The sequence below is a fragment of the Microchirus variegatus genome (assembly GCF_963457635.1).
Source record: "Microchirus variegatus genome assembly, chromosome: 21".
Taxonomy (NCBI): domain Eukaryota; kingdom Metazoa; phylum Chordata; class Actinopteri; order Pleuronectiformes; family Soleidae; genus Microchirus; species Microchirus variegatus.
In genome coordinates this window covers 11,832,947-11,846,079 of record NC_139822.1, presented here as the reverse complement: position 1 = coordinate 11,846,079, position 13,133 = coordinate 11,832,947, and the positions used below count along the sequence as shown (strand labels likewise).

The 13,133-nt window shown below is 38.9% G+C and overlaps 1 protein-coding gene across 1 annotated transcript in view; it reads left to right on the top strand.

The window, feature by feature from the left end:
• The window catches only part of sntg2 (syntrophin, gamma 2), a gene marked incomplete at both ends in the record, with an annotated part of 100,925 nt that overhangs the window by 64,716 nt on the left and 23,076 nt on the right, over positions 1-13,133 (top strand). Inside the window, 2 exons of the mRNA XM_083907987.1 lie at positions 4,631-4,760; positions 12,387-12,425. Coding sequence (XP_083764113.1) covers positions 4,631-4,760; positions 12,387-12,425 — 169 coding nt within the window. The remainder of the gene's footprint in view (positions 1-4,630; positions 4,761-12,386; positions 12,426-13,133) is intronic.

Genomic DNA, 13,133 nt, shown 5'->3' with positions numbered 1-13,133 from the left:
CTTTTCTATTGACATTGTTGTGGAAATATAAACGATATCGAGTGTTTTCTATCCTGGTCTAGAGACAAATAACAGCCTGTGGTGTTATTTACTCAACCATCTAGACCATTTGCATTTGTACATATTAAACGCTGTATATAAAAACACTAGTATAGCATTAACTTTGTTTCAGTTTTACACAACTATTGGGTTTCGTTGTTCCAGTTCTTTCGTTTGTTCGTTTATTTTTATCAACGCGGGTTTGGTTGTGGGGATACAGAGCAGATGGCAGAATTTATGTATAAATAGCTGGGTCTGAAATGAGCTTCCCCTATTTCAAAGACCAGATTCTGCCCCTTTTCTGGACTGATGTTAATCCTATGTCGAAACGGCGCCTCTGAAGTTGTGCAAACTTGGCTTGTTGTTTTTTTTTAGCTCAGTCACAAATTCCACCCATTTCTATTTATTGCTGAAACATAAACAGTTAATCCTGTGTTGGAAGAGGCTGAAGTAAAAGATAAAAAAAAGTAACTACCGTCATATACAGTTCTCTTGGACGTATGTGCTGCTTTCTATTAACTAACCCTTTTTTGTCTAACCTGTTCATGATGTGAAATGTGACATATCAGGAAAAAAGGCGATTGAAAAGAAGTTGCTGGAAAGTTTTAAACTTTGTTGTAAATAGAATAGTAACACAGATATTGACAGTGTATAAAGGACATTCACATATTCATTTATAAACCCTTTATTGGTGCTGTGTACTAGTGTTGATGGGCAGGTGATGTTTTCTTGTGTAGACCGGCATTGTTGTTGCACCTGGAAGGTTATACAACATTCTGTTGATCTTGAGATGACACATGTATTTTTCTCGTTATTACCTTGATTTAAATACTCCATTAGAAGGAAGCTGTTGTGAATCTGAAAATAATAGATGGGTGACAGGCTTTGTTTCTTTCTTCTGCACATATTTTATTGTGCTGAAGCAGCTACTGTACTTGGTCTGACAGTGAAGTATTCACAGGCTTGTTGTTGAAGCTGTCAGCTGGGGTGTATTGGAGAGGGAAGGGACCCTGCAAATGAATGAGGCTTTGCCTGCCACACTGTCACACTGGTTGGATCCATGGCAGGAAAAATGAACAGTCCTTTGCATACACGCAGCACTAGCCCTCAGTTACAGTTTATTTATATGTCTTATATTCTGTACGGTTGCAGTGAGGGGACAACAGACACTACTTGTGCTTATACTTCGTCAGGAAGTGATGTATCTGTTAAAAAAAACAAACACGTTGCTCAAGAGAACTCAAATGTGGATACTATAGAGTTTTTTTGATGAAGGCAGCCCAAGAAGTAGTGATAAACACGGTTGTTGGTTGTTGGGGACATTCCTGGAATTTTTGTCTCGCGGAGCTCCGCTTTTGTAATAAAAGCACTAAACATAAATGTACTTTAAATGCATTTAAAAATGTGATTATAATTGTGAGTTATTATAATATTATTATTATTATTATAAAAATATTGCTTACTGTTCATGACAATAGCTAACAATTCTCATTATAAATTGATATTAAGGAGAGAGCCGGATAAAATCGAGTGGGGGCCGCATGTGACCTGCGGGCCACGAGTTTGAGACCTCTCCTTCTATGGTATCACAATACTTGGGTAAATTTTTTGGTAAGTGTTTGTTTTTATTGTTGCTAACGACAAAGAGTAAGCAGTAAATGCCAACACATGGCAGTGTCTCTGCAGATTAATAAGAACCCTTTTTAAGGATAATTGACATTCTCTCCATGACTATTGTTTTTCACAGGATGTAAAATAAAGTGATTTTTAGTGGGGTTTTTTTTTTTTTTTTTTCATTTTAGAGTTTGCAGTAATAGTGTGGCTCAGTTAATTTGGTGAGGATGAATGTGACATGAAATTTTCCATATCCTCCCATGCCAAGTATGAATTAACGTGAACATCTGAACAAATTATGTTGGAACCAAATATACGAAGAAATTCCCAACTCGCCGTAGTCTCCCGAATCCCCCATCTCCACCAATGCACGCGATATATTCTTCATGTATCCCCATTTTGACTGGGTGATATGTCTCTGCTTTGTCTCGCAGGATTTATTACTGCCATGTCAGCAGCCAAGGCACAATAATTTGTGCCGCTGGGAATGGGGGAATGGTGCAGATGTATGAAAAGAACCACAGTCTGTGGATCCCATCTCTCTGGGAGGATTTCCGTCCCGCTCAGTGGAGGTGGAGGGGCTTTAGCAGCTCCTCTTGACAGGGCTGTGTTCTCCTGACATTGATTCGCTGGCTGCCCATTCCTTTGATTAATCCCTCGGATTGGAGCTCTTCACTCATTGCACTTTCATCCCGTCTCGCATTTGCTCCCATTAGTGCACAGTTTCAAAGGTTCCACAGTAATTGAAAGGAATCCGGCGGGTATACTGTGGAAATATGCGTCATATGTTGCTCACTATTTCTCTGCGGACATCTATTTTTTTGCGAGGTGATGTAAATAATTACGCACATCTATTAGTGAAGGTTTATATTTGTACAAATCATAGATATAGCCAATTTGAGTTGGGCACATTGACACAAAATGATTGATGCCCTTGATAAATAGAAATAAATAAAAAGATCAAATAAAAATAAGTGCAGTGAAGCCACAGCTGCAGAGCGACCAAGTCACTAGTGGAACAGAGGATTCTAACAAGCTTTGCAGATGCAATATGAAAGTCATGCTCACCAGAGGATTTGTTATAGGAATGCTGACTTTGTACTGTCTAACCTGAACAGCTGTGTATATATGATGTCTGTCTTTTTTGAACATGGAATGTTATAAAACCTTATCTTACATACATACATCCAGAACATCCCACCTGCTCCCCGTGCAATATGTCCTCCTTTCCCTGAAGTTTCGTAAATAAGAAGCAAAGGAAAAAAACTGCTTTTATGTTTGGTCACGACTATCTCGGAGGATTCCGAGTGTCAGCGGCGTGCAAAATGCAGGGAAATTAAATGTCAGGAAGTATCACGTTAAGCTGATGAGTGCGGTCTCTTTTAGATGACCTCATCAACACCCCCATAAACACAGAGATTTAATTGTGTTAGTAAAGCTGTGGACTTAACCTCGAGGCACTCCAAGGGGGATGGTGTAGTTAAAAAATGACAAATGTAAAATTGCGTGTTGTTAAAACAATGCAAAATCATAATTTTCTGCCGCAAATGTGTTTTTAAAGGGTCATTTTCGCAATCTGAACTGTAAAGTCAATTATTCTGTTGTGCCTTAGTCAGTTTCTTGAAAAACACTGACTTCAGTTTTAGTGTTTTTATTTTTTTAGGTTATAGGTCACACTTTTATTTTGGAAATTCTGTGAAATAACTATCATCACAAATAGTTTTATTGCAGTGTTATGATGGATTATCAAGATATCATTTTAAGGTTATATCTAGGGCTGCAGATATGGAATATTTTTGTAATCGACAAAAATATTATTTTTCAATGAATAGAGAACGCAAAATTAAATATACATATATATTTTTTTATTCCGATTCTAGGAATAATCTGTAGAATACCAGATTACAAAAATATTCCATAGCTGCAGCTCTAATATGCTACATCAAGCACAAGTGCTGTGCAATAGGTTAACACGTGTTAACGTACAACACGTTTCCATGACGACTGACCGGAAGAAGACACGCATGACGTCATGTTTATGTGCCGCGACACCGGAGTCTAGGCACCGTTTACCACTTACCTCCGTTCGCAGCATTAGCTCGTTTTAGCGCCGAACTGCAGTCGAACTGGAGAGGACTGTTTATTATACGAAAAGAACAGCGATACAAATAACCAGCGTACCTGTCTACTGCGTATATGTGCCTCTGTTTTTGAAGTTTAGCGTTACTTTACAGACTAATTTTAACAATCCGTTACACGTGTCTTTTTCCGGTCAGTCGTCATGGAAACGCATCATGCGTTGACGTGTGTTAACGTTGACGCTGTTAAACGCCACTGGCTCTTTAACGTTTGACAGCACTAGCTAATATCAATGTTTACGTTAGCCCCTTTCTGACCAGACAAGATGCACAATGGCCCCAAGGTCAAAATATTTGAGAGTCGTACCATTTCTGTACAGGGGGGTTGAAAAATATTAGATATGTGCCTTTTAATGCTCAGGTAAGATAATCTACTGCTGGTGTTGAAGGTGTAAATGTTCTCATTCAGCTTTTCGTCCACAATTTATTCAACTTTCTTTCGTCACTGTGCACATTCTTACCATGAAGCACGACACACACCTCAGTCCATTTTCCCGTTTAATTGGAGCCATTATCTTCGCCCTGCCTTGCATCTTGTCGATGCGTTTAATTACATTCTAAAAACTGTAACTGTAACACAAGAGAATGGGATCAGAGGCGCACGCCGCTACAAATATGACCAGCATTGTTCTCAATAATGTCAAGGACTGTGAGAAGAGCTCCGCTCTAATTAGACGTCAATAGCCATTCAGACACATGAAAGAAGCTTTTCTATATATAACGCACGAACACAAGTTGGCTATAGTGCAGCAGTATTGAACTGCTCCAGCTTCACTTTGTGCAAAAAAGTGTCTTCAATCATCTGCAGTGCCTCTAATATTGACCTCTATGTTTTCCAGGTCCAACTGTTTTGAAGTGTTCACCTTGGATGGAGCCAACACCAATATTCTTCAATTTTGCACTGCAGCAGAAAGCACAGACTGGCTCCAAGCAATATCCTCAAATATCAGCGACTTGACACAAGAAAACGTAAGTCCATCATCAGACTTTGGCCACTTTCTTGTATAGTGAGTCTTTGTGAAAGGAGACGAGTAAAGCGGGGATTGTTGGGCGTTTCTCATCAGGAATATTTCTTGGCACGACATTAATGGAAATGCATGTGATTTTTCACATTTTCATGTTTTCGTTTTTTTACATCAGCACTCTCATTTGTCAAAGATTTAAATATAGCTGCAGTTGGCAGGACTCCTGGAGAAGTAGTAGATTGTTGATGTGCATGCGCGGGTTATTAAAATGGTCACGTTTTAGGATCCTCACTCTCTGTCCTGAGCTCGTCTCATCAAATGAGCACAGACAGATGCAGTTGTTTTATATGCGGCAGACAACCCAGGCCAATCTCTCCATCTCTGAAGCTCTTTGCTGATATTGACAGTTGATTTATTGCATTTATTGTCAGACTCTCTTCGAGACGCTTTCATTTTTATTTAATTATTTCGGATTTTGTACAGTGCAGCAAGTTATTGTTGCGGGAAAGGACCTCTATACTGTAACTAGCGATTAGTGATAGCCTCGTGATAGGGTTAGGGTCCAATATCTGGCAGTTATTTTAAATTAACTGAATGTTAACGATTTAAAATGAAGAAAAACAAAAGTTTTAATATGAAAGAAACACTGTAGGTGTACACGAGCACCAGATTTTGTGTTAAATTTGAAATATGAACATTTAAATTAAAGGTGCCATATGTAAGAATGTGGCCAAAAACGGTTACTACATTCAAATTCAAAATACCGAGGTCTTTTAGGTTTCGTTTTCTGACGTAACTGGCAACCCGTGGTTGCGCGGCAGCTGAGACTCTACTGACTGCCATAATGGTGACTGTGGTAGGTGGCGCCACATACCAAAACATGATTTCAAAACATAAACAGGATATGCAGTCTGCAAGTCTGCATTTATTTTAATGGAAATATTTTGTCTGTACTGTTGTTGGTGAGTTCAGTTTGTTATATGAACATTATTCCTGAGTCTCTGTGACACATTAGGAGGATTTTATGGCCAGTTGCTTTAAATTTATTACATAATGCACCTTGAACATTTGTTTGAGTTTTTGTCTGTGTCCCAAAACGGGCCAAAAATATGGCCAACTCTTTCCTCTCTGGTGACAAAGACAATGATTGGCCAGCTTCCTGCAACAGCGCGAGTGAAATTACCGTAATAACCACGTTTGCTTTGATCCCAGTCCCTAGCCCAGATAAATGTAAGGGTTGCGTCAGGAAGAGTCAAATATGCGGATTATCCACTGTGACGATCCCTAGAGAGGGAGAAGCTGAAATGAAAAAATCAATTAAAGTTATTTGTCCATAAAATGTCAGAAAATGTTGAAACATGTCAATTGTTTCCTACACCTCTGTCATAGGATTTCTTTGTTATATGAAGCAAAAAAACCCATCAATTCCCATTTAAGAAAAGGAAAAATCAAGAAAAACCTGTTTTAATAATTTAAAAAATTGATTAATCGATTATCAAAATAATTGACGATTAATTAAGCAGTTGATTAATAATCGATTCATTTTATAATCATCGCAGCCCTTAATATTTACTCACCAACAGTTGTTAATCTGTGTATTTAAAAAAAATATTTTTTAATGATTATGTCAACTGAGGGTTATAATTGTGATATATGAACTTGTTCACAAAAGTTTTTTTATGGAAGTACTGATCAGTATCATCAAAAGAACACCCTGCCTACCTTTATCCAACATAATAATGGTGTTACTTTTAGGCAGTACAAAATGTCATCCATTAATTCTAGGCTGTAAGCCTCGTGAAAACAAAAGAACAATCTTTTGCAAAGAAAACATTGACATGCGTAATAAATGTTTACTTGTCCTTACTATCCCTCATTGAGTCACACACTCGCTGATATGAAACAGACACAAGAAAACTCATAGCTAATTAATGACTGCTAAGTATTCATTCAGCACATGCACTTTCACTCCGTTTACCTCACTGATGATGCGAAGCATTGTGGATGCAGCGGCTGCACAGCTACCTTTTTTTTTTTTCTGAAAAAAAAAAATTCTATGATTAATTCATGCCTGCATCGCCTAATTATGGACACGGAGTGTGATTGCCAAATGGCCAATCAGGATGTTATTGTCTTCCCTCTTTATCGCAGATTGTGAACGCTTGTTTGTAATGACCTACGACCTTTAAACAGACTCTTCCCGCCACTCGTGTGCTTTTCAGCATCACGTGGCTCAGTGGAGGATTATTTCATGTTGTTTGATGTTCGTGTAAAATAGAGTGAGAATCCGGTGTATTGTTAGTGTCTAATAAGAGGGATTTCAGGTGATACGCTTACCTTCTGTCTGTGCCGGAGGTGAAACAAACGGCAGCTACTACCAGCTGAGTGTGATATGCTGACACTCCAGGGGAGCATTCAATTTCTTTATTTTCCCATACTTTAATGTTTTTGAAATACATTGAAACATTTTAATTTCTTCATAGGAAAAGTAAGAGAAAGAAAAAAACGTACCTACTGTATAGACAAACAGTGTCTCTCGAGTCTTGAGACGTAATAGACCTTTTTCACTGCAGATATGATATAAAAACGGAGGATTTTCCACTCCATATTTAAGAGCCAGAGTTGTGAAGCTTGCTCACACTAAATACTTGACACTATAATCTGTAGAAGCTGTGTTTCCCCTGACAAATTTCATTTAAAACCGTTTTCCCTGTGTTCTCTGGATGTGTTCCAATGTAGTGATTGAGAAATTGAAATCTAATGGCGGCCAAAGACTTTGACACAGTGCTGTGCTTTTCGTGAAACACAAAATGTTGACTTTGCCAGACAGCACACAATTAGAAACGGATGAAAGTTGAAAATTTCAAACTTGAACAGTCCTGCATCTTTAAACATTTCACAGCCTTCTCCATTTGTGCATGCTCTGGGTATCGCCACTAAATCATTTCTCAAATCAATTTGATTCTCATTCACGAGGTCTCAATTCAGTTTCCAATGTGATTCAACATTGATCAAGGATCTTTCAGTTAGAATACAAACTGTTGCTTTGACACAGTAAGAAATATCTAAGGAAGAAAAGTCTTTTGTCCAGCTCCTTTATCTTCAGAGTTTTTCACATCCAATATTGCTCTGAAAATTATATTTTGTATGTCATATGTCCCTATGTCGATGTGATTGGATTAGTGTCTGTCATAAAGTAAAGGAATTTTAACCCTTTAACACCGAGCGTATTGAAGACAACGCGTTCGTGCAAGTGCACTTTGCATTACCGTAATTACTCAAAGATTTGTTCTATCCGGAAGATTCCAAATGTTTGTGAAAGCTGAGAAGTTGCACGTCAAAGCCAATGTGTGGTTATTACGGTAATTTAATTTGTTTTGTTGCAGTGCCTTTGTCGCCAAAGTCTGGTTGTTCATGTCCAACTACAGTGTTTTTGGTATATAATACTGCAATAATACTTTTTGTTTTTCTTCATTCTAAATTGTTAATACACTATTTTAACATGCAGTAAATTGTAAATGTGCCAGATATTTAAAGTTATTCTGGGGAAAAAAAATTGTACAAGCATTTACTCACAGGACATTTTCTGGCCCTTTTATGGTAAAATTAAGCGAAAGCTCTCACTACATCTTAATCTAATTTCACTATACCAGTGTGTGAAGTTTGTGAGGAAGAGAAGGATGAGAGTAAATTATCTTATTGGGAATAAATCTGCCTCCTGTGAAAAGTCCGTTACTGGCTTTGCTCGACCTATTTACACCGCTGTATTTCAACGTTGGTGATAATGGTGTTACTTTGAGAGCTCAATATTTTCTCAGGTTCTACTTGGTATGAAATGTTTGAGAACCACTATTTTGGACATGGTGGCAGAATTGGTTAAAACATTAATCTGGAAGAATCTTAACAGCACGTTGTTGCCATCTACCACAAATTTAGATTTTGCTTTGTGTGCTTGGTTCACTTTAGGTCTTGCTTTTTCTAAGTTATTGTCTTAGCCACCAGGATGCAGCGTTGTTGAAAAACAACAACCCAAAAACTACTCAATTTATGGCACAAAGAAAATGTGTTGTCCACTCTGGAAACCGGCATCTTGCTGGCGTTGCATCTTTATGACAGTGACAAAACTATAAAACACCTGGGGAAAAAAAAAATTGAGACAAGAACACAGTCTGTTGCACTTCGTAAAGACAAACAAACCACATTAAATAATGCTCTGCACAACCACACAAATGTCATCAGTCTGAAAAGCACATGACAGACTCCCAAGTGTGTCAAGAGTCTGTTTAAAGGTTGTAGGCCATTAAAACAAACGATCCACTCTCGCATAAAGTGGGAAGACAATTACATCCTGATTGGCCATTTAGCAATCCCACTCCACATCCATAATTAGGTGATGCAGGCATGAATTAATTGCACGTTTTAAAAACGGCAGCTGTGCAGCCGACGAGCACGGGCACATTGTGCGTCTGCGTCTTCGCCGAAAAATGCCTTGCATTATTAGTGTGATAATCGGAGTGAAACAGGAGGAAATGAGAGAGGGATTGAGAGAGAAGTGTGCATGGTGAATGACTACTAAGCAGTCATTAATTAGCTATGAGACGGCCTGTTTCATATCTGCTCGGTGAGTGATTGTCGCCCGTGTGAGCGGTGACAACACATGACAAATGTGGAGTAACATCTATTCACTAACTACATAGTATTATATATCTTGTCGTAACAAATAAGAAGTCGCATAATATGTTGAAATAGGATGTGTGTGGGAAGCACTGCAAAGGAATCAATTAAAGGTGACATATTATGGAAAATCTACTTTTTAATAATTTAAATCCTAATATTTGGGACTCTGGAGGCCCTATCAGTCGGCAAAGTTTGAAAAAGATGACTCAATCATGTGTTTGTGGTCCTCAGTCTAAGAACAGGAGATGTTGACACGCGATGTTGACTTCCGCACTCATTGGGGCGTCACAATGTGCTAAATTCCTGGAATTGTTGTCTCGCGGGGCTCTGCTTTGTCTGTAAAACACGTGAGAGTGCTGGAAAGGTTTTATTCTTGGCTCCACAGTGCAGCACAGAGTCCTACACAAACTTCCAGCCTCAGAGGATTTATCTGTCCAGTGGATACATGTTATATATGACTGCAATGTGCCTGCTAGAGCCTGCAATTTATCACTTTTCCAAATGCTAACTGCGGTTAGCACCCAGTAGCCTCTGTGTGTGATGTAATTTCCTGTGCCTTAAGTTCCTTTTTTTTTAAGGTGGACCTAAAGAGATACTACTAAATGCAGCGTTTTGAACAGGGCTGTCACAGACATGTTCATTGTTATAATGATAATTTTTTGGGAAATTTTTGGGAAATCACTATAATCAGGAGGTATTCTAGTGATATCTAGTGTCTTTTCAGACTGACTTTAGTTTAGTGCTTGGCACGTTAATGCAGGTTTACACATGACACATTTCCATGACGTCTAACCAGAAAAAGAAGCGTGTAACGTCATGTTTACGTGCCACGGCTCCGTTAGCTGCGTTGGCTCCTTTAGCGCGGGATCAAATCGTGTTGTATGTGCTGTGGCCCCTGTACTAAAATGATTTTGACAGCCCTGCTTTAGAGTGTCTTCTTCCGGTCAGTCGTCATGGAAATGCGTCATGCGCTAACGTGCCCAGCACTACTTCTTTTACTTTTCATTGACAGTAGTTGGTCAATACTGCAACACTGTCAAACAATCTCCAATCACACAACAACAAATGATAGCGCAAGAGAGAGCTGGGAATAGGGTGTCATCGGTTTCCTAATTATCGTATTCTCTATCTGCAACGAAACACGAGGTCGGCATTTTGAGATTTTCCCACTCTAGGAGGCGTTTTCAAAAAATACCATTTCAGGTCCACTAAAACGCCTCTCTGGCAAAAAACAAAAACGATGCGTATTCACCTAAACTCAATGTGGACGGCCCCTGATTGTCTCACTAAGCACCTCACGCTGTCAGATTTCTCGATTCTCTCAGACCATTTCTTTCATGCATTGGGCAGAGTTAGCCTTAGGAGAGGGGGTATAGTTGCCCTTTAATCCTACAAATACAATATGTGTTTGGAATTATCCATCACAATATGACCTACATGAATTTTGTATTCATTCATTGCTGCAGAAGTCTATGGGATTGTTGTGTCCGTTTGTTAGGCAGCAGTTGCACGGAGGGAGATGTCAGCTTTTTTTTTTCCTCCACCTCAAAAAAAATCTTAAAATTCAACTTGTGTTGGAAACGCTGACCGTGCATTTGTGCTAACGGCACCACAGTTGTACAGGCAGAGCAGAAATGATTGGGCTCGAGTTTGCCTTTACGCTCCCAGATGCTGTCCTGCAGTTGCATACTCCCTCAGAATTGTGGTTTCATGCTGATGGTAATTGTCCACCCTACGTGCATGAAAAAATCACGTAACTTTGAACATGATCACACCATAAAATAAACTATGAAATATTGATTTATACTCTGTAGCGTGACACTTTTAAATGAGTTGAGTGGGGAGAAAAACACTCTCTCACACCTAAACAATGTTGTCATGTCATGGTCACTGCAGTGCATTATTTCCATTTTCCTCTCTTTATTGTTTCAACCTTCACACTGCGGTTGAAACAACTTACAGTATGTCTCTCTTGTGCTCCAAATTGACCTCTCAGTAAAGGTGAATTCAAACTCTCCAGCTCCACAAATATAATGACAATGTAATCAAACGTGAAAGCTGTCATAAAACAGCATAAGTAACACAGATATGGATATATATATAGTGTATATAGTATATTAGTAGTATAGTATATACATGACGACTGCCTAGAAAAAGACGTGACGTCAAGTTTGCGTGCCACGGCGCCGGATTCCAGGCACCGTTTACTCATTAGTTCCGTTAGCTGCGTTAGCACCCATAGCGCGCCTACAGTTGAACTGGAGCAGTCTGTTTTAATAAACGAGAAGAGCAGCGCTACAAATAACCAGCGTACCTGTGTACTGCATACCTGTGCCTCTTTTTTTAAAGTTTAGCATTGCTGTAGAGACTCATTTTAACAATCGGGAGTCACGTAAACATGACGTCACGTGCATGTTTTTCCGGTCAGTCGTCATGGGAAGCGTCATGCGTTAACGTGTGTTAAAGTTGACGCCGCTAATGCGTTAACGTCCCTAGCACTAATATAAATATTGTAAAATAAGCTGCCAGTGTTCAAGAGGATAGTTTGTCCAAAGACACATTGGAGCATAGCGTGACGATTATCAAAAGAAAACGTTTGATGAAGGTTAAATGTGGTGTTTAATCACATTTTTTCAAAGATTTGCTAAAAACTTGAAAGCTAATAAGCTGAGATACTGAGATAAGCACATTCTGCAAGAAGGTCACTTGATTTCAGTTGATTCCCAAATGCCTGCCCTTTTATTTCCATTGCACTCATTCACATCTTCCTTTTATCAACTCACCAACTTTTCCACCTCCCTCAAGTGTAAAAACCTTATTGTGATATTTCACATTTGTTTTTGAATTGGCTGTTTCCATTCGGCTGTTTTTGTTCGCAGCTGAAAAATGTGCATGAAAACAGGCGGATGAAAACACTGAGTGATTGTGGTTTTTATCTTTGTTTTCCTCTCAGATAAAGGTCATCAACAGTTGCTGCGCTTCGGATGATCAGGTATGTTGGTTGTCACACGCCCAGCACCACATACCTTTTTGATTATAATCAGTCAAATTATGTTCTGTGCTGACAGCTGTGATGTGACAGAGGAGTTAAAAAGGCCAAAATCTAAATGCTATGCTGCTGTAACACAAGATCTTTTTTTTTCTTTTTTGCACATGGAGCCTCCACCGAGATCAACATTTATTGTCAAAACATGTTTAGTTTGTCCATTGTGGACTATAGTAAAAAAAAATATGGTGGTCCAAAATGGCCTCCTCATTATTTTACATTTCAGCCATGGAAATTTTACACACTGGAAGTTCATTCAGATTAAAACCGGAAGTCTGCGAAAAGTTCTATTCTTGGCTCCACAGTGCAGCGCAGAGTTCTACACAAACTTCCAGCCTCAGAGGATTTATCTGTCCATTGGATGCATGTTATATATGACAGCAATGTGCCTGCTAGAGTCTGCAAATGATGAAGTTTTGTTTTGTTTTTTTAAGAGATACGACTAAACAGAGCGTTCTGAACTGGGATGTTATGGCAGGGTGATTGAACTGCTGTGGTGCTTCATCCTTATGGTATTTTGACCAAAGCATGTCACAGACATGTTCATTAGGACACCAGGGAACTAGTTTAACTTGGAGAAATAGGATATAATATGGTACCTTTTAATTTAGTTGTCTTCATATAACTTGCTTACTTTCATTTCAGTGACAAAAT